Below are 27,623 nucleotides of genomic sequence, written 5' to 3' on the forward strand. Positions count from 1 at the left end.
TGCATTTGAGAAGCACTCCAACGTGAATACAGTAGACTTTTTGAGGCATGTAAATAGCTTGGAAAAACTGTTCAAAATATCAAAATCTTGACTGATGGTCATTACATATGCCAAAGGGAATGCAGCTTCTTCCGTGGACAAAGGAGTTGTGATATAGTGGTTCCCTAGCACATAGTAAGGGCAAGAATCTATTCCAAGCGTTGTGGATACAGCACTTGGCAACACTTGCACCATCTTCCCATTTAGGGCTGTGTCACAGATGTGCAGTCGGGAAAGGGCTTGATATTCACCGCCTACATCATCATTTGACCACGGTCTGGTTGACTTACATACCCATTGTGTAATACTGTGACCATGATTATAATTTGAAGAGTAATGATACAAAGATAACTGCTCCAAAACTTCAGTTTAGTTTTTGACACCTTGGGGGTAGAAGAGTGGAGAGAAAGAATTCTTCTTTAAGAGTTAAAGAAATAAATCAATTTCTAAAACATTTTGCTTCTCTACAAGTCTCTACATTTGGCCACTTTATCAGTTTTACTCACTTTTCCAGATCCCATTTGCTTATTTTGATGCCTGGCCATTCCTCAGTTGAGTGTCAATTCTGTGATGTTTCTTACTTCTTGCTCTGTGAATGTTCTGATCTTTTAGTCAATGCATCCTCATCCAGGCTGGGCTACCAAGACTACTCAGTGTGACTCACCCTCCTTTCTGTCTTTTGTGGCTGTAACTGGGGAGATGGGTAAAGGGTTAGTTCCCATTTCCTGTTTCTATTGTTGAATCATCTAATTTGTCATAATTGTGTAAAGTTACATACCTCTCTGTATCCACCCCTCCTTTTGTGGCTAACTTCTCCCTCAGTATGCATTATCTGGAATATTCAAGTAATTTCCCATCTTGCATATCATTTCTAATCTTTTAAGCAGGCGGATCCTTCCAGATTTCTGTCCGTTCAAGTAAGAGTACGGCATTAAGGCATAGCCAGGTCTTAAGAGTTTTTATCCAAAGTGCTTAGCATAGTGCCTGGCACATTTGGGTACTCAGCTGATTCTTCCAATGAATAATTGAATGAGTGACTCATTTCCCTCATTCATTTAGTTTTTGAAGGGTCCCGCGACATTGGATGGCAAAATCTCCCCACAACTGGCTGTGGATTTTAGAGGAGACAGTTTCCATATAAACTGCTATAGATCGTGGAGGATTAGGGACTAAGTTTTAACATGACCCATTACTCATATATATTAATAATTTTGATTATTCATACAATTTCAAACTATTGCTTTTATAGGTAGACTCATGTATCCTCATGTGAATTTTCCAGATAACTAGAGTGCATTTCTTTATGGGCCAACTCTCTCTCTCTCTTTTTTTTTTGAAATAGAGTCTTACTCTGTTGCCCAGACTGGAGTGCGGTGGTGTGATCTTGGCTCACTGCAACATCTGCCTCCTGGGTTCAAGTAATTCTCCTGTCTCATCCTCTTGAGTAGCCGGGATTACAGGTGCACAGCACCATGCCCAGCTAATTTTTGTATTTTTAGTGGAGATGGGGTTTCATCATATTACTCAGGCTGGTCTCAAACTCCTGACCTCAGGTCATCCACCTGCCTCAGCCTCCCAAAGTGCTGGGATTATATGTAATCCATGGTAGCTGAGCTACCATGCCCAGCCAGCCCAACTCTCTTTTAATTTTTATTAGTTTTTCTAAAAGTTAATATGTTTTCTCTGCCTTCTTTAATAAGCTATATGAAGATAAGTGCTTCTTGATGACTCCCCAAATCACATAATAAATATTATTATTATTTTGAGACAAGGTCTCACTCTGTCACCCAGGCTGGGATACAGTGTTGTGATCACAGCTCACTGCAACCTCAACCTTCTGGGCTCAAGGAAGCCTCCTGCCTCAGCCTTCTGAGTAGCTGGGATGATGGGCATATGCCACCTTGTCCAGCTAATTTTTTGTTTTTTTCTTGTTAGAGACAGGGTATTGCCATGTTTCCCAGGCTGTCTCAAACTCTTGAGCTCAAGAAATCCTCCTGCCACAGCCTCCCAAAGTGCTGGGATTACAGGTGTGAACTGTGGTGCCAGGCCTACTATTTTCTAATTATTATAAATTCTATCCTTTAATGCACTCTAGATATCCTTTGCATTTGTAGCCCCTTTTATCTCTTTTTTCTCCCTCCTGCTTTTTCTATGATATTGATGATGACAATGACAGCAAAACAACAACAAATTCATTGAGTTATTTCTAGGAGCCAGCCACTGTACTAAATTTCATGTCAAACTGTAACCCCCAGTGTTGGAGGAGGGGCCTGGTGGGAGGTGATTGGATCATGGGGATGGAGTTCTCATGAACAGGTCAGCACCATCCCCTTGGTGCTGCTTTTGTGATAGTGAGTGAGTGAATTATTGTGACTTCTGGTTGTTTAAAAGTATGTGGCACCTCTCTGCCTCTCTCCCTCTTTCTCCTACTCTGGCCACATGAAATGCCTCACTTCCCCTTTGCCTTCTGCCGAGATTGGAAGCTTCCTGAGGCCTCCCCAGAAGCAGAAGCCACTATACTTTCTGTATAGCCTGCAGAACCATAAGCCAATTAAACCTCTTTTCTTTATACATTACCCAGTCTCAGGTATTTCTTTGTAGCCATGCAAGAATGGACTAATACAGAAAATTGGTACTGAGAAGTGGGGCATTGCTATGAAGATACTGAAAATATGGAAGCAGCTTTGGAAATTGGGTAATGAGCAGAGGTTGGAAGAGTGTGGAAGGCTCAGAAGAAGGCAGGAAGATGATGGAAAGTTTGGAACTTCCTAGAGACTTGTGACCAAAATGGTGATAGTGATATGGACAGAGATGACCAGACTGATGAGGTCTCAGATGGAAATCAGGGTCTTATTAGGAACTGGAGCAAAGGTCTCTTTTGTTACACCTTGGGAAAGAATGTGGCTGCATTTTACCCCTGCCCTAGGAAATCTGTGGAACTTTGAACTTGAGAGTGATGATTTAGGGTATCTGGCAGAAGAAATTGCTAAGCAGCAAAGAGTTCAAGTTGTGGCCTGGCTGCTTGTAACAACCTATGCTTATATGTGTAAACAAATAAATGACCTGAAACTAGAACTTATATTCAATAAGGAAGCAGAGTGTAAAAGTTTGGAAAATTTGCAGGCTGGTGATGTTGTAGAAAAGATAAGCCCATTTTCAGGGGAGGAATTCAAGCAGGCTGCAAAAGTTTGCATAATTAAAAGGAGCCAAGTACTAATATCCAAGACAATGAGGAAAAGGCCTCAAAGGTATTTCAGAGACCTTTGCCGCAGCCCCTCTCATCACAGGCCCAGAGGCCTAGGAGGACTGAATGGTTTTATGGGCCAGGCCCAGGGCCTCACTCCCCTGTGCAGTCTTAGGACACTGCTCCCTGCATCCCAGCTGCTCCAGCTCCAGCCTTGGCTCAAAGGGACCAAGATACAGCTCAGGCCGTTACTTCAGAGAGAGAAAACTGTAAGTCTTGGCAGCTTCCATGTGATGTTAAGCCTGTGGGTGTCCAGAGTACAAGAGATGAGGCTTGGAAGCCTCTGCCTAGATTTCAGAGGATGTATGGAAAAACCCGGATGTTCAAGCAGAAGCCTGATGCAGGGGTGGAGCCATCATGGAGACCCTCTAATAGGGGAGTGCAGAAGGGAAATGTGGGGTTGGAGCCCCCACACAAAGTCCCCACTGAAGCACTGACTAGTGAAGCTATGAGAAGAGGGCCACCATCCTTCAGACTCCAGAATAGTAGATCTACCAGGAGCTTGCACCCTGCACCTGAAAAATCTGCAGGCATTCAATGCCAGCCCATGAGAGCAGTTGCAGGGCCCAAACCCTTTTAAGTCATAGAGGCAGAGCTGCCCAAGGCTTTGGGAGCCCACACCTTGTACCAGTGTGCCCTGGATGTGAGACATGGAATCAAGGGAGGTTATTCTGGAGCCTTAAGATTTAATGACTGCCCTGCTGGGTTTCAGACTTATGTGGGGCCTATAGCCCTTTTCTTTTGGTTGATTTCTCCCTTTTGGAACAGGGGTATTTACCCAATGCTATTGTAATTTGGGAAGTAACTAATTTGTTTTTTATTTTACAGGCTCATAGGTAGAAGGGACTTGCCTTGTCTCAGATGAGACTTCGGACTTTGAACTTTTGAGTTAATACTGGCATGAGTTAAGACTTTGAGGTAACTGTTGAGAAGGGATAATTGTATTTTGCAATGTGAGGACATGAAATTTGGGGGGCTAGAGGTAGAATGATATGGTTTGGATTTGTGTCCCCGCTAAACCTCATGCTGAATTGTAATCCCCAGTGTTGAAAGTGGAGGCCTCGTGGGAGGTGATTGGATCATGAGGGCAGAGTTCTCATGAATTATTTACACCATCCCTTTGGTGCTGCTTTAATGATAGTGAGTGAGTTATCGTGAGATCTGGTTGTTTAAAAGTGTGTGGTACCTCCCTACTCTCTCTCTTCCTCCTACTCTGGCCACATGAAGTGCCTCACTCCCTCTTTGCCTTCCACCATGCTTGGAAGCTTCCTGAGGCCTCCCCAGAAACAGAAGCCACTATGCTTCCCATACAGCCTGCAGAAGCAGGAGTCAATTAAACCTCTTTTCTTTATAAATTACCCAGTCTCAAGTATTTCTTCATAGCAGTGTGAGAATGGACTAGTACACCTATATTACAAAGTTTAATCCTCACAGCCCCTCTATGAGGTATTATCATCTTCCATTTTATGAGGAGATGAAGAGCTGTGAGAGTAATTTTCATGTCCAAATCACACAACTACCAAGCGATAGCAGAAATCAAGCCAGAGTCTTTCTGATACCACAGGACATCTCTCAGGAACAAATGAATATTTGAGTAATCTGGCTGCTCACAAGGCACTTTGTTGGTTGTGGCTACTTGTCTTTCCCACCACAACTGGCTATGGATAACCACTGCATGGCAGGTCACCAGCATACTCTCTCTTGGGTGTGTATCCTTGGCAGAACCCAGCAGCCTCTATACCGTCCAAGTTCTCTGACATGGGATGTCAGGACCTGGCTCAAACTCTCCCACAACTGACTACTGGGTAGTCTTCTGGGCAGGCTGCAAGCCCCTCTCTGTATAATTAGGGCAGAACTGATCAAGTCCAGTTTCCTTCCATTGTGTTCCCTGGAGCCAGGGGAACCTCACATGACTTTGTCATACCAAACAGTTGCTGCTTCTCTCTCTCCATTTTGCCATCTCTCTGCCCTGCCAACTTTATCTAGCTCATCTTCCTTGCTCACCTACATGAAGTGCAGTACTGTAATTTCATTCCTTGGGTGAAGATCTAGCTAGAGTAGCAGATGCCAGTCTTCCCTTTCTGCACACTCTTTTTTTTCAAGTTATTCTCCTGATTCCTTAACTTGGCTGGAGGTCATAGGTTGGGGGACAGGGCTAGCCTTCTCGTTAGGCTGATAATTCACATTTAGGATGATGATCTTTCATCCTCTTCGGACTGAGACTTATATTGAGGAAGAAGAAATGTTTAGAGCAGAGGTCAACAGACGACAGCCCCGGGCTGTAGATAAAGTTTTATTGGAACACAGCCATGTTCACAGTTTGTCTATGACCCTAATGGCATTAGAACAATGACAACAGAAACTGCTGTAATTGTAGTTCTCTATGCAACAGAAAATGTGTGAACCACAAAGCCTAAAATATTTACTCTGTCCCTTTACAGAAAAAGTTTGCTTGTCTCTGGGTTAGAGAATTATGGTTGATTTAATAAGGTTGGTTTTGCTATCTCTCAGTAATCCCTAGTGGGGATGTCCAACTCCATTTATGTGGAACTTAACTTTTCTTTGACCTCAGTTCTAGCTGTTGTCATTAATTTCAATATGCTGTAACAATGGCTTAGACACATTTTCACGCACACACTCATTTGAAGTTTGTCTCTTTGCTTGATAGTTTGTTCTTTTGTTCATAGATTGGAGTCACTTATTTCAATAATATTAATCAAAGTATTTATATCCAAGTTTCAGTATGAGTTTCAGTGGGAGAGGAGGGGATGAAGAAACTTATAATTCGTGAGATCTCTGAGTAACAAAGAACTAACCCTTGGCTTTGTGAGTAGTCTTCATTGTGTGGTTGTTTTCTATTTCATTAATTTCTGCTTTCTTTGTAATTTCTGCTCTTTTACTTTCTTGGGGTTTATTTATTTTTATTTATTTATATATTTTTTGAGACAGGGTCTTGCTGTGCGCCCAGGCTGGAGTGCGGTGGAGCTATCACAGCTCATTGCAACCTTGACCTCTGGGGCTCAAGAGGTCCTTGGGCTTGGTGCAAAAACTCAATCTATGTCAGTGGTCTCTTATACATTTTATTTAATATATATGCACACATATACATATATAACACACATACATGTATATATTCATGAATTCTTATTTTATTTACTGAATTACAGTCTATTACTATCATCGTTCGTTTTGATGCTAAAAGTGTCCCAGATTTTGCTTATCGGAGCCCCTTCAAGGGGATTCCTGTGCCTTTTGACATGTTCTCCTTAATCTTTGAGCACTACTCTACTTTCGGGAGCAATAATATATTCCAGGCTCTTCTTAACCTTTCCCTGCACAAGCGCTGGAACCAGTTTTTACCCAAAGGAACCCTTAAGGATTGGCTGAACTTTTGCTAAAACCAGGGAACACAATGGTAAAGGTAAGTCCTAATGTCCAGTCACAGCTTTTGTGATCACTTGCAGATGGCAAAACTGCAGTCTGAAAATGTCTCTTCGGTAGAGAGGCCTTCCCTGACAGGCTAATCTAAAGCCCTCACCCCCAATTCTGGTGACCTATACCCCCGCACCTTGTTTTATTTTCTTCACAGCACTTAATGACTATCTAAAATTTCCTTGTTGGTTGGTATATTTTGTAATTTCCCTATCAATCTCCCATTCGAATATAAAGGATCTCTTTTCCTTCTTAATTAACGGTGACTAATCAGGAGAGATCATGTTTAATTTACTTCAAGTAATAGAACGAGTGACAAACACTAAGGATAGATCATTCAGAATCCTTTACATCCTTTTGCAAGAAAACAAAATACAAAGTGGTCTTTGAAATTTACAAAGATAGTTTTGTAATGAGTTCTACCAGGGCAAGATTTTGTCTCTGTTAATCTTCAACAGTCAGCCAAGTGCCTGGCAGGTAGGAGGAGGTGCTTAAGTATTTGCAAGTAAATAAAAACAAATGCATGGCTTTACACATATGTGAGTCAAATATTCCAAACAAAGCTTTAAAAGGATAAAATGGGCTGGGCGCGGTGGCTCACGCCTGTAATCCCAGCACTTTGGGAGGCTGAGGTGGGCGGATCACGGGGTCAGGAGTTTGAGACCAGCCTGGCCAACATAGTGAAACCCTGTCTCTACTAAAAATACAAAAAATTAGCCAGGCGTGGTGGTGGGCACCTGTAATCCCAGCTACTCAGGAGCCTGAGGCAGGAGAATGGCTTGAACCCGGAGGCAGAGGTTGCAATGAGCTGAGATTGCGCCACTGCACTCCAAACTGGGTGACAGAGCAAGACTCTATCTCAAAAAAAAAAAAAAGGAGAAAATGATGCCAAGTAAAAAACCGACCCCTTTGTAACGTGCCTAACCGGAATCAGCTGTTCCTTGTGAGGACCTGTCAGTCTTAACACATAGCTATATACCAAGAATGTGAACCTGGCAGTTTGTTAAAGACATAAAAGAACAAATGGAATATTCCTGCTCAAAAATCCTATGAAAACACAATGTTAGGTTTTTACCTCCATTTTATATTTGCAGAAGTTTTTCAAATAACCTTTCCTCCAATTCCCACCATTCCTTAGCAAAGTTTCTCAGTCACATATCCAGATAGAAAAGCTTCCATGCATGCTAACCACCAGGACACCAGTATTTTAGTAAGTTTCCTCCTTTTTCAAATCTGTCTCTAGCAGCCTATATTGTACTCAAGTCACTGTGCTTTCAAAAGAATCTCATGCTGTTAACCGTGCTTGTTCTTTAAACCATTCCTTTTCCACTGAGTCATCGCTGATAAGCAGTCCAGCTACTGGAAAGTCTAACTTGAATACTTTCTGCTGGGTTCTCTTTGAAAGCCACTGTGTGAATGCTAATTACACCATTACCTCAGCTCACTGGCTCAGGGTATGTGGAAGGAGCTCACCAAAAATGTTAAGCACCAGAGGTTAAAAGCGCAGATATGGCAGGAATCAATGGTTTTCCTCCTGTTTAAGACTCATTAAACCTACTTAGGAAAATCCTGAGAAAATGAATCTGAATCTTGGTTTTCTGGCCGTGATTTGTAAGATACAAGTCCCATTGTCATTAAGGGAGGAGTCCACCCCTCATACTGTCTTATGCCCAATTTCTGCCTCCAAAGAAAGAAGTAAAAACTAAAAGGCAGAAATGAAATCCTCAAGCAGACAGCCCGGCACCGCACCCTGGGCCTGGGAGTTAAAGATCGACCCCTGACCTAATTGGTTATGTTATCTATAGATTACAGACATTGTATAGATAAGCACTGTGAAAATCCTTGTCCTGTTCTGTTCCGATCTAATTACTGGTGCAGGCAGCCCCCAGTCAAGTACCTGCTGCTTGCTCAGTCGATCATGACCCCCTCAAGTGGACTGCCTTAGAGTTGTGAGCCCTTAAAAGGGACAGGAATTGCTCACTTGGGGAGCTCAGCTCTTGAGACAGTAGTCTTGCCGATGCTCCCGGATGAATAAACCGCTTCCTTCTTTAACTCGGTGTCTGAGGGGTGTTGTCTGCAGCTTGTCCCGCTACATCATCACCACACATCTGCTTTCTTCTCCACCGTCTTCTGAGGGATGCGACTATGGACTTGCTCTCTCTCTCTTCCATCCTCTTCTTTCATCTCATTTTCATAGTCTGGAATAGAGAATTTTCTTTTCCATATGTCAGCCTGTTTAGCTGCTGTATCAAAATAGCATAAGCTGGGTGGCGTAGATACAACAGAAATTTATCCCTTACAGTTCAAGATGCCAGCAGATGTAGTGTCTGGTGAATCCAACTTCTTAGTTCTTAGATTACACCTTCATGCTCTGTTGTCACATGATGGAAGGAAGCGGTTCTCTGGGGACTCCTTTGTAAGGCCAGTAATCCAAACACCCCAAAGGCCCCACCTGCTAATACTGTCACCTTGGTGATAAGGTTTCAGAATATTAATTTGGAGGCGGGGCATGAATATTCAGTCTATACCACTATAGTACAATTTTCACCAGGAAATATCACTTGAGACCAATCCCTTGCTGTCATTTGTTCTACTCCGATGTCTCTACATATTATTGGGACTCACCTTACCCATCTCGTCTGTTCTGTGCAAAGGTAAATGGCAGCTGTTACCAACTCTCAACACACAGCCAACATAGAATTAAAAACACAGCAAAACTGATTTTGATAATAGAACTTTGTTTCTGTAAGATGCTGACATAAGGAGAAACTGAGTCAAAGATCAAGAACTCTGTAATGTTTTTATAACTTTTCTCTAAGTCTAAAATTATTTCAAAATTAAACTTTTTTTAAAAAGCCCTCTAAAACCTTCATTTTTGCCTGGCTTACAGCCAATGGCCTGAACTTGAAACTATTCACTTTAACGAACCTGGCGTTAACTTTTTCAGTGACTTCTCCTAATATCCTGAGTCCTCCATCACATTATGCCCTGGGCTCATTTCTGCAGTCTGATACTTGATGTTGAATGTCAGTTTGTGAGTCCTGTCTTTCTTTCTCAGGAACCCTTTTGGATTGTTCTTCTGCCAGCCCGTCTCCTATAGCCCCCCAGATGCTTCCCGAGATGCAGGTTGGGCTTCCTGGGCTCAAATAGGATTGTCGAGGTTGACCTTCCATTCGGCCACTGTGGATTCCCACCACTTTCAGAGCTTGTAGGTGTTCCTCATGGAAAGGTGAGCAGAGTAGCTTCACCCATGTCCTCTTCCTCTCAAAGACATCCTAGTTCCAAAGTCAGAAATCAGCCCTCGTTGGTTGTCCACTTACGTGTTTTCTAATTGGCTTGACCTCTGAATCCCTAAACCATCCCATCCAGTAGAGGGAGAAGTTACAATAGACACCTTCCAGCTCAGGCATTTGTGTTCCCAAGCTCCAACTGTGTGGCTCTCTGTTTAAATGGATCCCTGCTCCAATCTCTTGCTTGGCATACGCCACTGTACTCAATTCTAGCTGTTCAAAAAAAAAGGCAGGAGCAGTAACATTTTTCCTTACCTTTTGAATTAATATGTGGGGAAAAAAATTAAAAACAACAACACGTTGTCACCCATAATTATATCAGCCAACAAAAAAGAGATAGCAACTAGGATTTAAAAAATTAGAATCATAACATTTATATTTATTTTCTGCTATTGTAATTCTTAACTCAATAAAAGGTATCTACTAAAAAGCTATATCAAATCTCCAACAACAGTAATTCAATGTGATTTTTAATGTTGGAAACAACACAGGGAAAGCTGCTACCACTGCTACTATTTAAAATTGCATTATGGGCAGGTGCAGTGGCTCACGCCTATAATCTCAGCACTTTTAGGAGTCCAAGGTGGGAGGATCACTAGAGACCAGGAGTTTGAGACCAGCCTGGAAAATATCGTGAGACTCCTATCTCTACAAAAATTAATAAAAAAATTAGCCGGGCATGGTGGTACACGCCTATAGTCCTAGCTACTTGGGAGGCTGGTATGGGAGGATCACTTGAGCCCAGGAGTTTGAGGCTGAAGTGAGCCACGATCATGCCACTGCACTCCATCCTGGGTGACAGAGCAAGACTTAGTCTCTCTTAAAAAAAAAATAGTCTAAAACAGCAAGTTGCAAAGATATATTATTTCTCTTATTTATATAATCAATTCATTTTGAAAAAATATGCCAGCATATCTATGTGTTTATGGTATTCCCACTATATATACAAGCACATACATATAACTGATGTTTGCCTCTATAACTGTTCTGTCCAATGGTAGCCACTAGTCACATGAGGCTTTTTAAATTAATTAAAGCTGGCCAGGTGCAGTGGCTCACACCTGTAATCCCAGTACTTTGGGAGGCTGAGGCAGGTGGATCAGCTGAGATCAGGAGTTCGAGACTAGCCTGGCCAACATGGCAAAATCCCCTCTACTAAAAACACAAAAGTTTGCCAGGCATGGTGGCATGCACCTGTAGTCCCAACTACTCAGGAGACTGAGGCAGGAGAATCGCTTGAACAGGGAGGTGGAGGTTGCAGTGAGCCGAGATCGCGCCATTGCACTCCAGCCTGGGTGACAGAGTGAGACTCCATCTCAAAGAAAAAAAAATTAAAATTAAAGCTAAATAAAATGTAAAAGAATATTTCCCAGTCATACTAGCTGCATTTCAAGAGCTCAATAGCTTGTGTGAGTGGCAATTATATTGGGCAGTGCAGATGTAGAACATTTTTATCATTGCAGAAATTCTACTGGACAGCACTGCTATAGATTACATCAGTACACTGAGAAAGTACTTAAGAAGATATACCAGATATGACCAGGTGTGGTAGGTCAAGCCTGTAGTCCAGCACTTTGGGAGGCTGAGGCAGGTGGACCACTTGAGCCCAGGAGTTTGAGATGAGGCAGGATAACATGGCAAAACCCTGTCTCTACAAAAAATACAAAAATTAGCCAGGTGTCATGGCGCATGCTTGTGGTCCCAGCTACTTGGGAGGCTGAGGTGGGAGGATCACCTGAGCCCAGGAGGTTGAGGCTGCAGTGAGCCATGACTGTGCCACTGCACTCTAGCCTGGTTGACAGAGTGAGACTGTCTCAGAAAAACAAAAACCAAAAAAGCAAATAAGTGATTACGTCTGGAGAAAGTAGTGTACTTTCTATTCTATATTCTTCATTATTTCCATGTTTATGAGCATGTATGTATTTACTATTATAGTTTAAAATGTTTTTCACTTTAGTTTTAAAATATTTTTATTTGGAAAAATATGATGGATAAGATGTCCTTTAAATGATTTTTTTTTTTTAATTTTTAGTATTAATCATTTTCCATGTATCTGTTAGAGGCAATATTTAGCAAACTCACAACTGAAATGCTGCTCAAAAACGTTGGCACTTGATCAGTAATTATGGTAATATTAACATAAAACTTTTTCCTAATGTATATCTTGATTTTTTCAAATGAATAATAAAGACAGGTAAATAGTAAGTTAACCTATTCCTGTCTCAAATTTTAAAAACAGTTGTACCCTTACCTCCCCCCCAAAAAAATTTATACCCAATTCAAATGACACTGATCTTCTATTGCATCCTCTTCTCTCTATCACTCCCAGTTACTCTCCCCAACACCCCACAATGGGAAAGTGTAATGATTTTTCAGTGGATGGATGTTTCTTACACAGGTATGCATGTATGTATGAATGCAAATTTTGTTTAACACCAGGAGAATTGCCTTGTTAGACACACCCTTTAGTGGATTTTTAACCAATTGTCATATAAAAATACACAGTATCCCCAAAGTGGAAAACAATATATTAATTTATTCCCAAGAAAACAAAACATGGAACCTCATTGAAAACAAACATCAGATACAGTAGTTTCAGGGCATTCCCATGGCTGTCAGAAATCCACTAGCCCAAACACCATGCTCTTCCAACATTAAAGTATTTAAGACATAAGAGAGATGACCAACAACATGCATGTAAACATCAATTCCAGAAAGATTTCTCGTTCTACATGAGAAACATCCAGTGTAAAAAACGTTTCTTCTTCTCAGGTGCTGTCATTGAAGTAAGTTGAAAAGAGACAATTTTTAAACTTCACTGCTGACCCTGAGTGCACTCCCTATCCCCCCACCTATTTTGTTTTGAGACAAAGTCTCGCTCTGTCACTCAGGCTGGAGTGCAGTGGGGCACTCTCAGTTCACTGCAACCTCCACCTCCTGGGTTCAAGCGATTCTCATGCCTCAGCCTGCCAAATAGGCACATGCCGCTAAGCCCAGCTAGTTTTTATATTTTTTAGTAGAGATGGGGTTTCACCATATTGGCCAGGCTGGTCTGGAACTCCTGGCATCAAGTGATCCACCTGTCTCGGCCTCCCAAACTGTTGGGATTACAGGTGTGAGCCACCGCGCCTGGCCCAAGCCAGAGCTCTTATAAGGAGACTCATCCCATCAAGAGGATCCCACACTCGTGACCTCATCTAAACTTCCCTTACCAAAGGCCCCATCTCAAATACCATCACATTGAGGGTTAGGGCTCCAACACATGAATTTTGGGGGGACAGAGTCCCATCTATAGCAATGGTAATTTGTGCTTGGAGCCCACTCTGGTCACCTTAGCGGGGCTGGCCTCTCTACATGTGGCCTTCGAGGGTTGCTTGTGTGACCAGCCTTCCCTTTTCCTTAACTCTTTACCACCCAAAACAATTCCATTTTTTTCAGTAGCAAGAAAAAAGGTTTTACTTCAAAGTCATTCCCTTTAAATATGATTGACATTCAACAGGCACAGTTATAGAAAAAAAATAAAATTGTTCATTAAATGTGTCATCCATTGTAGTAACTGCTTTTTGTTAGAATAAATAAATAGAAACTCAACGGTTTAGTATTACAGGAGTAGTAAAGTAGACTTCACATTTTTTCTGAGCTGACAGGAGTTCTTCTCAATATCAACACTGAGACTGTTCTTAAAATCTACCCTCTCTGGTATACTAAATATGGCTTTATTTCACCTTCTCTCAGTAAATCCACCTCAGGAAATGAACCGAGAAGACCAGTAACAGAGTCCTAATTCTCATACAGAGAAATTGTTCCCTGGTGCTATTACCTTTCTAAGCCTCAGTTACTTCATCTGCAAAATGGGAGTAATTATATAAGGTCCTCAGAAGACTGTTGTGAGGTTTGAATGAAATTAGATACATAAAGGAATACCAGAATGCCTGGAACACAACAGGCCCTCTCTCCCTCTCCTTTCTCCCTCTCTGTTGAATAATCTCTGATTTAACCCTTAATTTGTAATTACTGATCTCCTGGGTCTGGTATCATGCTACACAGCCCTGTGCGTTCCTGTATTAAACTACAATCACTCTGCAAGATTCTCCAGAGGAGGCTTTCTGGTGTTGACATTATTGCCAAGATTTTTAGAGTGAAAAAGCTCTTGTGTTTCCTTTTTGTTTCAGTACATGTCCTGTGCATAAGAGACACTCAAGAAATGTTTACTGAATGTAGGCTGAATGAATGAATGGATGGATGAATGAGGGATAAATAACAGAGATGCTCCTCTACAATTGAAGGCTCTTAAAAATCGAGCCACTAGTATCAGTACCAGGCATTGTAAAGCTACTCAGAGCCTATTATGGTTCAATTAAAAGCCTCACCGGATAGAATTTGGTCTCTATTTTGCAAGTAAGATAATATCAGGGAGAGGGGGGTCACAGAAGAGGAAAGTGTTCCAGACTTCAGACTAGATCTATGTGATAGTACCTCTCTTGAATGCATATCTCCATTCTTGCAAGGACTTTTTAGTGTTCTCAATGGAAGACATGACATAGGGACCAGCTTACATTCTGGCATATAATAGAAAATGTTCTATTTCCCCGAGGTCCTTTTACTGAAGCAACAGACAGTGAATTCTGTCTTAAAGCATATCCTGTTTCTTGTTAATGACTTTATACTATATACAGAGCTTTGGCCATGAGTAAACCAAAAATGCTAGTGTTGAAACTCAGAAACAAGATCTATTCTCCATTCAGGTAGCTTATGTTTTAAAGGAAATTGGTGAATTACCCAGAAAGCTGTTTCAGTATCTGTCTGGTTGAGCACAGTGGTGACAGTTAATGTGTTATAAAAGATTCCTTCTTCAAAGAAACCTAATTATTAGTTTCCTAGACAGTATTATCTACAATTCTCTTTTTTATTAGAACATTTGAATATGATGAGTATCTGGTTCAAAGGTCTGAGGTCATTTAAAATTATTGTTGATCCTAACAATAAGCTAATATGGAGGTGAGCATCAAGAAACAGCAAGACTAAAACTGGCCAAAGTGCCCAGATTGCTCTACCCAGCCATCCTGTTAGTGTATTTCACAGTGTCCAGTGGACATTTTAAGTATAATTATGTAGCCAAGTCCTGAAGCTATAAACGTCCTGAAACCATTAACATTACGAAGGCAAAAGTCTCTCACAAAAACAGGCTCCTCTTCCCAACTGCCATTTCCCTTCAGTCATGAGTAGCTCATGAATAGCTCAAAAATACCAGCTGGGTTGTATCGCAGTTTCACTCTGATTGAGGGTTCTTTCGCGATGCCGCAGTTCTAGGCATTCCACGGTAAGGGGGTAGGTATTAAGCTCAAACTTGTTAGCAAACAGGCTTGGTGAATTAACCAGCCACTTTAAGTCTCCGTTTCCATAGATACAAATACCGTGTACATAGTGGCCTGCAAAAGAAAGAACAAGAAACAGAGTCAAAACATGCTTGCTTTCAAAAGGGTGATGAACTTGCAGAATACTAGAGGTACTCTCTGACTGACTACAATTGTGCCAATGCTACAGGATTCAAATGAAATATGATTGTGCAGTCTCAGCCCACAAAGAACTGGAACTCTATTTAGAAGAACAAGAGGTACAAATGCGTTATTTGAAAAAAAACGAGTTAAATCATAGAAGGCATAAAATAACAGATGTTAATATTTTTATTATTATGTTAATTACTGTGTTTATTATGTCAATATTACTATTAAAATTGTGTTAGTAACATAATAGGTGTTACAAGGCCATTCATGTACAGTAGTCCCCCTTTATCTGCAGTTTTGCTTTCTGAGGTTTTAGTTACCCGAGGTCAACCATGATCCAAAAATATTAAGATATTTTGAGAAAGAAAGAGAGCATATAACTTTTATTCCACACAACTTACTTTTATTCACATAACTTTTATTACAGCATATTGTTATAATTGTTCTATTTTATAATTAGTTATTATTGTTAACCTCTTACTGTGCCTGTTTCAAAAATTAAACTTTATCATAGATATGCATGTACAGGGAAAAACAAAGTACATTTAGGGTTCCATACTGTCTGTGGTTTCAGGCATCCACTGAGGATCTTGAAATGTATTCTCCGTGGATAAGGGGGGCCTACGGTATTACTAAATGAGAGTTACAGATGAGAAGTCCTACAGTGGTACAGGTGGAAGAGGTCTTTATGGATTGCACAGGGTAAATCTTTTTCCTGAGTTCTAGTCTATCCAAGTGCCTACTTTATATCTCTGCCTAGATGTGTAATAAACCTCAGTGATGTAACATGTCAATATTGAATTTTTTTTTTTAACCTCAATAGCTTTTGGGGTGGGGACTTTCTGGGAGAGGCGGTTTTGTTGGGAATAGGTTAGAAACAAGAATAGTAGGAAGTTGCAATCATTTTCCAGAGATTCCTCTGGGCACACAGTAGGACAATTGCTGGTTGACCAACTTCACAGACTGAAGGGTTGGGCCTTGTATCTCATAAGTATGGACAGGCCTTAAATATTTTTGAATAGAAGAATCAAATGATGAAACTGATTTTAGCAAGATTAATTCTGAAGTGTTTGGCAGGGTACATTAGAAACCAAGAGGCTGCAGTAGTAACATAAACTGGAGAGCTCGTTCAAAGTTAATGTCTGTGATGAGTGAGAAAGGGAGGATATTGAAGACGCTAGTACAGAAGGACAGACAGAATGTGGTGATTAATTCAGTGGGCTGGGAAGCAGCATAATGGAGTGTGGAAGTCACTGGGGAAAGAAGCCAGAATTGCAGGAAGTGAAGGAATGACCAGGCGGCGAGAACCGAAAACACAGGTCTTAAGCACATGCTTAAGGAAATGGAAGTGAACAAGGAAAGACTCTTTCGGCCTGGAGAAAACAGAGGGTTCATAGACAACTCGATGTCTTCAAGACGGGGGAAATGAGTACACACTTTTGGAGAGAAGGAAAAGAGGCAGCAGAAAGGGAGAGGCTGAGAATGCAAAAGGGTAAGGGTCCGAGAGAGGGGGCCCACAGATAGCTGAGACCGTAGCTGGCGGCTTTTGTTGGGAGGATGGGTGACTTTTCCTCTTGAAACAGGAGGGAACAATGAGAGAATGTGTCCAAACCGCTCTAAGACGGTGGGACAGGATGACATGACAAGGGACTAGATGATGAATTTTGATCACATATCTTGAAAGTTCTTTTTCAAGTTGAAATGGTCGCTTTTGAGAATAGGAAAGGCTGTTTTAGCATAACCTTGTGATATGGTTTGGGTGTGTCCCCACCCAAATCTCATCTTGAATTGTAGCTCCCCTAATTCCCACGTGTTGTGGGAGGGATGCAGTGGGAGGTAAATGAATCATGGGGGGTGGTTTCCCCCATGCTGTTCTTGGGGTAGTGAATAAGTCTCATGAGATCTGATGGTTTTATAAGGGTCTTCCCCTTTTGCTTGTCTGTCATTCTCTTTTTCCTGCCACCAGTAAGATGTGCCTTTTGCCTTCTGCCAGGATTGTGAGGCCTCCCCAGCCATGTGGAACTATGAGTCCATTAAACTTCTTTTTCTTTATAAATTACCCAGTCTTGGGTATGTCTTCATCAGCAGTGTGAAAACAGACTAATACACCCTGGGAACTTAAAGGTGAGCAGGAAAGCTGAAAAAGTGTCCCTTAGGAAGGGCACTAGGAAAATAATGAGGTAAACAAAAGGATAAGTAGGTAGCCAGGAGGCCTAGCTGAAGTTAGGTGACAGGACCCAATGATGGGTGTGTCTTAAGAGAGTTCCGCAACACCCTCCACCAATACTCTGCCTAGGGAAGTACAAATGGCAAAAAAGGCAGATGGTGGTAATGATTAGGGTTCAGAATCAGCCTTGTAGGGTCAAAATGGCAAAGGGACCAAAAATGTTGGTGAGGACATCTTGTAGTGGCTGATTACAATACCCGGGTCAGACAGGGAGTCCTCAGAAGGAAGCTCACAGAAGGAAGAAGCTCGAAATGTCGAACCTCTGGAAATCCCAATTCAAACCAAAAACAACATGGTTTAGATGTGGACATAAAACAGTGAACAAACTGGTCAAATTTCCTAGCTGTCTTGGAGCTTCTGCTCTGGGAAGAAAGACAGTAAAATAAGTAGGATGTAAGTAGGTGAAGGAAACTAGTAGAGGTGACAAAGACATTGTAATCAGAGATGGGCACTCCAAGTGGAAGATCATTCTGAGAGATAAGAGGGCTGATGAAGGTAGTACAGGCCGGGTGTGGTGGCTCATGCCTGTAATCCCAGTACTCTGGGAGGCCGAGGCAGGGGGATCACGAGGTCAGGAGATCGAGACCAGTCTGGCCAACATGGTGAAACCCCGTCTCTACTAAAAATACAAAAATTAGCTGGGCGTGGTGGTGGGTGCCTATAATCTCAGCTACTCAGGAGGCTGAGGCAGGAGAATCACTTGAACCCGGGAGATGGAGGTTCCAGTGAGCCGAGATCGTGCCACTGCACTCCAGCCTGGGTGGCAAGAGCGAAACTCCATCTTAAAAAAGAATAAAAAAATAAAGAAAAAGAACATAGGCAGGTGGCATGCACTATCCCCTGAAGAAAATATGGGCTGATTAAAGTAAATATATCAACACGCTTCAGAATGGACTGAAATTTCTTTGCAGTGGCATGAGAACATTGCTGTCCACAGTGGGATGAGACCATCAAGAGACACATGAGAAAGAAGTTGGTGTAATGGAGAGTTGTAGAGATGGAGCAACTTGGAAATTTTCACCTGAAACATTTAACATTTAGGTGCAGGTAAGATGGGGCCGGGCACGGTGGTTCACACCTGTAATCCCAGCACTTTGGGAGATCAAGGGGGGCAAATCACAAGGTCAAAAGATCAAGACCATCCTGGCCAACATGGTGAAACCCCGTCTCTACTAAAAATACAAAAATTAGCTGAGTGTGGTGACATGCGCCTGTTGTCCCAGCTACTCTGGAGGCTGAAGCACAAGAATCCCTTGAACCTGGGTGGTGGAGGTTGCAGCAGTGAACTGAGATCTTGCCACTGCACTCCAGCCTGGTGATAGAGCGAGAATCCATCTCAAAAAAAAAAAAAAAAAAAAGAAAAGAAAAGATGGACTGATGAGTAGAGGCAAAGCCTTGTTACCATAGGGAGAAAAAGCCAAACCACCATATTGTCATTCATTCACTGATTCGTTCAAACAATCACTTACTAAATAAATATTTATTACATATTATGGGCTGAATTGTCTCTTTAAATTCATATGTCGAATCCTAATGCTGAGTGCCTCAGAGTAGAGACAGGGTCTTTAAAGAGGTAATTAAGTTAAAATGAGACCTTTAGGGTGAGCCCTAATCCAGTATGACTGGTCTCCTTAGAAGAAGAGGCGATTAGGACACAGACACACACAGAGGGAAGACCCATGTGAGAACACAGGGAGAAAATGCCACCTACAAGCCAAGTGGAGAGGCCTCAATAAACCAGCCCTGCTGACACCTGGATCTTGGACTTCCAGCCTCTAGAACTAAATAAATTTCTGTTAAGCACCCAGTCTGTGTCACTTTCTTATGGCAGCTCTAGCAAACTACTACTCATGCCCGGTATGTGTTGGGCAGTATTCTGAATGCAGTGTGTGCCAGGACTGATACAAACTCTTCTTCATAAAGTTCTATAGAAATGGAAATGACTTAGGATTTCTAGTTCTTTTCCATTTGGAGGGGAACCCTTCTTGCTAGTGTCACCTGCCATCCATCATGCCAGAGCTGTGCAAACCCCAACAGCTCTCCAAGCCACTGGGAAGGCTGCCTGTAGGGGGAGCAGGGACTGGCCTGAGGGTTGGGGGCCCAGCTTTCTCTGTGGTGAGAACATGACATCACTTCTCCTCCTTATGGCTTTCCCCTCTGAATAGCTGGACTCTCAGAAGGCACAGCAAGAGGAATAAACAAGAAGAAAGCTGACTCTATAAGAAAAAAGAAAAAATTAGCCAGGTGTAGTGGTGCATGCCTGTGGTCCGAGCTACTTGGGAGGCTGAGGTGTGAAGCCTGAACCCAGAATGTTGAGGCTGCAGTGAGCTGTATTCATGCCACTGCACTCCAGCCTGAATGACAGGTGAGACCCTGCCTCTAAAGAAAGAAAGAAAGCTGAAAACTAGCAAGGAGAAAAAAATGTCGCCATGATTTGAACCCATCTTTCCATCTCCCTCGGTGATTATAAGTTGGAGAACATCAGTGAGATGTTTAAACTTATTTTTGAAGGACTGTATCTTGAAGCCTTTGGCTTCTCCAATAACTAACAGATTGGTCTAAATATAGCAGCAATTCTCTCTCCATGAGAACCCTGGATTCCACAGCTACCTTCCTGCTAACACCAACAGGCAGTGGCCTAGAAGCATGGAACGAGAGCCTCACCATGACAGCCTCCGTGACTGTCTTCCATGTCACTCCACTTTATAGCTCTGAGGTTTCCAGTCCAGGATGCATTTGGCATAGAGCCAGGAACACCTGCAAATGTTGATAAAGAAAAAACGTAGAGATGAGAACCATGAGAGAAGGGTATCAATTGCATCAATTAAGCCTCTAAATCAGGCTTACTTTCTTTCGGTTTATTACCTTTCACATTTCACACAGATTGGTATGTACTGATCTACCCATCTTCTGTTTCCTCCAGTTGATCTTTTGACCAGAATTTTAGTTGTGACTCATCATCTAATTAGTATAACGTCTAATTCAATCAATATACAAATCAATATACTAATACAATTCTGATCCATTTACTAATACCTAATTCAGTTGGGGGCTGGGGTGCTGTAGGTTGGCATCTTGCTAAGCTAGGGTTTCTCCACCTCAGCGCGATTGACACTTTGGGCTGGATGATTCTTTGTTGTGGGGGCTGTCCTGTGTTTTGTAAGATGCTTAGCAGCATCCTTGGCCTCTACCCAATAGATGCCAATAGCACCGTCTCCTCAATTGTGACAACCAAAAACATCTGCCGATATTGCCAAATGTCCTGTGGGTGAGCAAAATCACCCCATTTGAGAACCACTGTGCTAAGCGTTTCTCAATAACCCTGTCTATGAAATAAATTTGGTAGGTCATAGAGACTGAAGGGCCTATTTAATCATAGTTAGACTCCAAGATTATAATATATAAATCATTACTAGAGAAGAAGTTGCCAGACATAGTGGCTCATGCCTGTAATCCCAGCATTTTAGGAGGCCGAGGTAAGAAGATCCCTGGGCAACATAATGAAACCCTGTCTCTACAAAAAATAAAAAATTAGCTGAGTGTGATGGCACGTGCTTGTAGTCCCATCTACTTAGGAGGCTGAGGTGGGAGGATCATGTGAGCCTACGAAGGTCAAGGCTGCAATGAGCCATGATTGTGCCACTGTACTCCAGCCTGGGCCACAGAGCAGGACCCTGTCTCAAAAAGTAAATAAATAAATAAATAAATAAATAAATAAATAAATAAATAAATAAAGGAAAAGGAAAACATGGGAATCAACATAAATGCAACTAAAGAGAAATACTTTGCTTTAGAGTTACAGCATTTTCCACCAGTGAGTAATGCAATCTGAATGTAATTTTGATGCAATGGCACTATGCAAATGCTATCTGTACCCAAATTACAATAGTCCTCTCTTAGAAGATTCTTTTTAATTATTGATAAGATATATTGTGGTAGGCAGAATAATGGCTTCCACCCACCCCCTCAAACACACACATACAGAACAGACAAAGATGCCCACATCCTAATCCCTGGAACCCGAGAATATGTTATTTTACACGGCAAAGGGGAATTAAAGTTGCTGATCGGCCGACCTTCACATAGGGAGGTTGTCCTGAATTATCTGGGTGAGCCAAATGTCATCAATCACAAGGGTCCTCAACGTTGGAAGAGAGAAACAGGAGAGCTGGACAGAGTGACGCAATGTGAGAAGGCTCTACTCTGACTCTGCCTTTGCTGTTTGAAGATGGGGGAAGAAGCCACCAGCCAGGAACGTGAGTGGCCTCTAGAAGCTAGAAAAGGCGAGGAACTGGATTGTATTCAGAGCCTGCAGAAAGGAACCTGACCCAGCCAATGCCTGGATTTCAGCCTAGTCAGGCTTTTGTCCTACAGAATTGTAAGACAATATATTTATGTTGTTGAAGCTGCTAAATTTGTGGTAATTTGTTGCAGTGCCAGGTAAAAAGCTGATACACATGCCAATGAGAAAAAAACAACTCAAGGGCTGTGTGCAGTGGCTCATACCTGTAATCCTAGTGCTTTGGGAGGCCAAGGCGGGAGGACTGCTTGAGGCCTGGAGTCTGAGACCAGCCTGGGCAACATAGTGAGACCCTATCTCTTTTTTTTTTTTTTTTTAAATTAGCCAAGCATGGTGGTGCACTCCTGTAGTCCCAGCCACTGGGGAAGCTGAAGTGGGAGGATTGCTTGAGCCTAGGAGCTCAAGGCTGCAGTGAGTTTGAGTACCACTGTATTCCAGCCTGGGTGACAAGAAAGGGATCATTCCTAAAATAAAAGAAGAAAAAAGCTACTTAAGACAATGAGTATTTTTAATAAAGAAAAAATTGGACAAGACCAATATTTTAAAGAAATTTAATTAAATTCGGCTTTTAAAAATATTAATAAAAATGTGCATATTCAGAAGAAAAAAGATCTGTTCTTTTGCCCTGATGTCACATGATTATATGATGATCTGATTTGTAACCAGGTTTCCTAACTAAAATTAAATTTTATTACAGCCTTTCCTGTAAACAGCATGAGTCTTAAACCCTAAGGGCTCTCTATAAGGCAAGGATCTTTTCTTCTTCTTACCTAAACTTGAATGTATTTAATAAAAGTATTCAAGTATTCGAGAAAAACACTATTTATTAAGCAATATTTCTATTTCTTTAACTTGCATTTTAATACTTTGCAATTATTTTGGTGCTTGCCTATCTAAAAAGAAGCTACCTTGCTTTGTTAACACACATTTTAAAAGAATTGAAGTAAAACTTGTCTGGTTAAGCTGTGGGATGGGGAAGGAGAGTCTGGAAAGCAAAGAGAGAATCTGGCTTATTTACCTACATCTGTGTGATTAGCTGATGTGTTATTATGAGCCAAAGTCTATTAAATAACTACATCATAAAAGTATGAAGAGTACATTCCGATGACAAAAAGTCATTTAATGTTGAAATGACTGTATTTTTGAAAGCACAAGACATTTTTCTTCCTTTTCATTCTCTTTAATATTGATAATCCCAAACTGACTCTTACTCAGAAACAGATTCCATTATTGCAGAGATAAGATCGTGACATTTATAATTAATGACCTGCTGTCTTTATAAAATGAACACATAACACCTACTAACCTCCTGTTACTGAAATTCCAAACCTCAACTTCCATACTTTCTGTTTGATGACAGGTGTCAAACACATCTGTGCTTAGATCTTATTCATATTTGTGCATTAAATCATTACATTTTTAACAGCAGAAGGGGGGAGAAGGGCAAACAGAACAAGTTGAATTCTACTCTTTTTGCAAAGAATCCTGGGGCACAGAAATATCTGACAGAAGTAGGCACAAAGCCTTGCTATTCGAGTGTGGCTCTTAAGAGTAGGGGCATCAGCAGCACCTGGGAACTTGTTAGAAATGCAGAATCTGGCCAGGCGTGGTGGCTCACGCCTGTAATCCCAGAACTTTGGGAGGCCGAGGCGGGTGGATCACCTAAGGTCAGGAGTTCAAGACCAGCCTGGCCAACATGGTGAAACCCCGTCTCCACTAAAAATACAAAAATTAGCCAGGTGTGGTGGCACACACCTATAGTCCCTGCTACATGGTAGGCTGAGGCAGGAGAATTGTTTGAACGTGGGAGGTGGCGGTTGCAGTGAGCCAAGATTGCACCATTGCATTCCAGCCTGGGTGACAGAGTGAGACCTTGTCTCAAAAAAAAAAAAAAAAAAAAAGAAGAAGAAGAAGAAAGAAATGGAGAATCTGGCCAGGCACGGTGGCTCATGCCTATGATCCCAGCACTTTGGAAGGCTGAGGTGTCAGCGGCATGTGAACCAGAGCAACTCCATCTTAAATGGGAGCTAAGTAAAAAGAGACTGAAACCTACTGGGCCGCATTCCCAGACGGTTATGGCATTCTAAGTCACAGGATGAGATAGGAGGTCAGCACAAAATACAGGTCATAAAGACCTTGCTAATAAAACAGTTTGCAGTAAAGGAGCCGGCCAAAACCCACCAAAACCAAAATGGCAATGAGAGTAGGATTAGGGAACTTCCGTTCTCATTCCAGCTTTGCCATTAACCATCTGGGCATCCCTGGACATCATCTAACGTCTCCAAACCTCACCTCTCAAATGAAGTAGGTAGATTTGATCAGTGACTTTTCAACCTTTTAGACTGCAACCCACAGAAAAAGCACTGTATACTGTCATACACACACGTATATAAAGCAAACAAGTTTCATAAAACAATACCTGTGCTTATTACATGCGATACACTTGTTAATTTTACGTTGTTTTCTAGTCTCGTTTCATCTTAAAAATTTGGATCAAAAACTACTAAAGTGATTTCTGTATCCTCTAATGGGATAGAACCAATATTGGAAAAATACTGGACTCGATTCTACTATTATTGTATTTGCTGTTAGGATGACTATTACTATTCTTTTCAGGACTCTGGGAGGGTAGTTACAGGGAGCGTGGGGAGGAGCGTACCCTTCATTCACAAGAATCCTAGCAAAGGCCGATTTCTCACTATTTCTAGGACGGGGCAAAAAAACCGTCAATATTATCTGAGAAAACATTTTAAACTATAAAATCCAATTATCTCATTTGCTCTTCATAGGCTTATATAAACAGAGCATTTGAGGCACAGTTTACAGAGTAACAGGAATGTTTTTCTTGGGGCTCAGCCTTTCTTGGTCAAATGACTGCGTTTGTTAAATATTCTTTGAAATGCAAGCTTTATTTATATTGACTTGACTGTCTCCTTATTATTCTTACACAGTTTGTTCCTCATTTTGGGAGGTAACCCCAAACTTGTTACTATCTGTGGTAACAAGTTCCAGAAATTGCTTATGATTTAAGCTCATATATATACTTTTTAATTTCTTAAGTAAACAAGGAATTTTGTTTTTAAATGTTAAATAGCCAATGCTGATGACAATATATTGAAAGGCCTTCCTCACAATTCAGTGGTGGTGCTGACATTGGTTCAGTCGTAGAAAATCAATTTAGAAACATGTAGGAAAAGCCACCATAACTGCCAATTCCCTTTGACTCTTTAAACTAGTATCTTCAAAATAAGCTAAGGAAGTCACTTTTAAAATGCAGAAATCTGTATATGAAGGTGTGCATTATGACATTACATACAATAACTGACAGCACTGGCTTTGAAGTCGGATAGAGAAGCATTGCTACTACTCACCGTACAACTCTGAACAACTACTGAATCTCTTTAAGACATGGTATACTCGTCTTTAAAACCTCACAGGGATTTGGGAGGGTTAAGTGAGAAAAATCTAGGTGCAGTGCTTTGTAATTCCTGGCATACATAAACACCAAATACATTGTTGAAAATATAATCCCTTTAATAAAATCACGGCGATAATGTATCTGTGGAAAAGACTGCTTTTTTACTATAATCTAAAGCAGTTTTCTCAACCTCAGCACTGTTGACATTTAGGCCAGGTAATTTTTTGTTGTGGGAGCAGACCTATGCCGTTTAGGATGTTTAGCAGCATTCCCAGTCTCTTCCTATGAGATGCCAGTAGCAGGCCCCCAACCACAGATGTGACAGACCAAAATCTCTCCGGACACTGCCAAATGTCCCCTCAGGTGCAAAATCACCCCTGGTTTAGAATTACTGATCTAAAGTTATAATAAAAACAAAGGCCAGGTGCAGTGGCTCACTCCTGTAATCCCAGCACTCTGGGAGGCTGAAAGGGGTGGATTACCTGAGGTCAGGAGTTCAAGACCAGCCTGGCCAACACGGCAAAACTCTGTCTCTACTAAAAATACAAAAATTAGCTGGGCATGGTGGCGCACACCTGTAATCCCAGCTCTTTGGGAGGCTGAGGCAGGAAAATTGCTCCAACTGAGGAGGCAGAGGTTGCAGTGAGCCGAGATTTTGCCACTGCATTTCAGCCTGGGCAACAGAGTGAGGCTCTGTCTCAAAAAAGCAAACAAACAACAACAACAACAAAAACTCACAAAAACACCAGAATATGAAATTGTATACTATTAATAAACCATGCGCAAATATTTGCATGTGAAACGTGAGTGGAGGCAATACCAGTGTTTTCCTTACTTATAAAACTTTCTTTAATGTTGTATTGCTTTTATGTTTTTTACAAAAGTTTATTGATATACATCTGAGTTTTATTTGTTTCATTGATTTAGTAATTGTGACTAATTGTAATAATTAAACTGGTTAACAACAAAAAAATGGAAAATTACCCAATGGCAGGGAGTTGTAGTGTTAAATAACTTGTAGCCTCTTATTCTGATTGCTAATTTGGGTCATTTTTAGAAATTGAAAGTATATATTTGTTTCCACCCAGTACTTGTTCATTGATCCACTGATAGGATTTTTTTTTTTTTTTTCCCCAAATAGATATGGCTTTCACTATGTTTCCCAGGCTGTCAAACTCCTGGACTCAAGCAATCCTCCCACCTTGGCCTCCCAAAGTGCTGGGATTACAGGTGTGAGCCACCACGTTTGGCCTATTTAGGATTTGTAACACAAGAAACTTATTAAAAGAGACCCTGTTTTGTTTGATGTGGATGTTTCTAGTTTTGTACTCCCTGAGACAGTGGTATAGCATTCTTAATACGACATCTCTGCGTTTCTCTCTCATAACTACCAACAAATTCACTCCTTCTTAGTTTAAAAGGAGAAGATGAAATGAAGGAGGAAAACCCCTGAATTTTAGAACTGAATGGATTTTAAAATTTTTCTAATGTTTCCTCCTTGTTACCAAACTATGTAAACTAGAGCCTAGAAAATTCACTTAAATTTTCTAGGCTCTAGTTTAGGAGAGTGGACGTGCTAAAGAACTTGTTGATTTGTTTCCAGATAATTTACTCACTTATCCAAATACTTTCTTGCATGCCTCCAACATTCCAGAGTAGATGGTGGGGGTAAAGCCATGAATGGGATAATCTTGGGGTTTTCAGCTTAATGTATCTAGAGAATTTATATTTATCAATATCTTCAGTAGCAGCCTAAATGCCTTCAAGCCAGAGTCGTTCTTGGACAGTTTTCTGGTGAAGACTAGGCAACGTCAGTAGAAAGTCGAGAAACATGCGCAATCCTTGGCTCAGAGCAGTTCAGATTTCATTACAATGCTGACATGGTCCATTGGCCGACTGCCTAGGCATCTCTGCTCTTTATAATTTGTAGCTTTTGTCAAACACTCTTCTAATTATAGCAGATTTTCCTGAGGTGGTGAAGGCCTTCAGCTTCCATACTCCCAGACATGAAGCCTGAGGATTTTCCCTTCTTTGCTCCACTAAACCCTGACATACTTCAAAATCTTTCACCTTCATGATTAACCTGATCCACTAGTTATTCCCTTCCAGCTATGACTGTTGATATTTTGCACAGTACAGGAGTCCCCAGTGGACTTTGCAATCTACCAG

The 27,623-nt window shown here is 41.4% G+C and overlaps 1 protein-coding gene across 3 annotated transcripts in view; it reads right to left on the reverse strand.

The window, feature by feature from the left end:
- Positions 1 to 12,521: 12,521 nt before the first annotated feature.
- GCNT2 (glucosaminyl (N-acetyl) transferase 2 (I blood group)) overlaps positions 12,522 to 27,623 on the reverse strand; it is a 102,944-nt gene continuing 87,842 nt past the window's right edge. For all 3 annotated transcript variants that reach the window (XM_031935692.1, XM_023185383.1, XM_023185382.1), the window contains exons 2-3: positions 20,401 to 20,493; positions 12,522 to 15,434 (exon numbers count right to left, since the gene is read on the reverse strand). In XM_031935692.1, the coding sequence (XP_031791552.1) occupies positions 15,244 to 15,434; positions 20,401 to 20,493 (284 nt within the window). In that variant the 3' untranslated portion in view covers positions 12,522 to 15,243. The remainder of the gene's footprint in view (positions 15,435 to 20,400; positions 20,494 to 27,623) is intronic.

The sequence above is a fragment of the Piliocolobus tephrosceles genome, chromosome 5, assembly GCF_002776525.5.
Source record: "Piliocolobus tephrosceles isolate RC106 chromosome 5, ASM277652v3, whole genome shotgun sequence".
In the NCBI taxonomy this organism is placed as follows: domain Eukaryota; kingdom Metazoa; phylum Chordata; class Mammalia; order Primates; family Cercopithecidae; genus Piliocolobus; species Piliocolobus tephrosceles.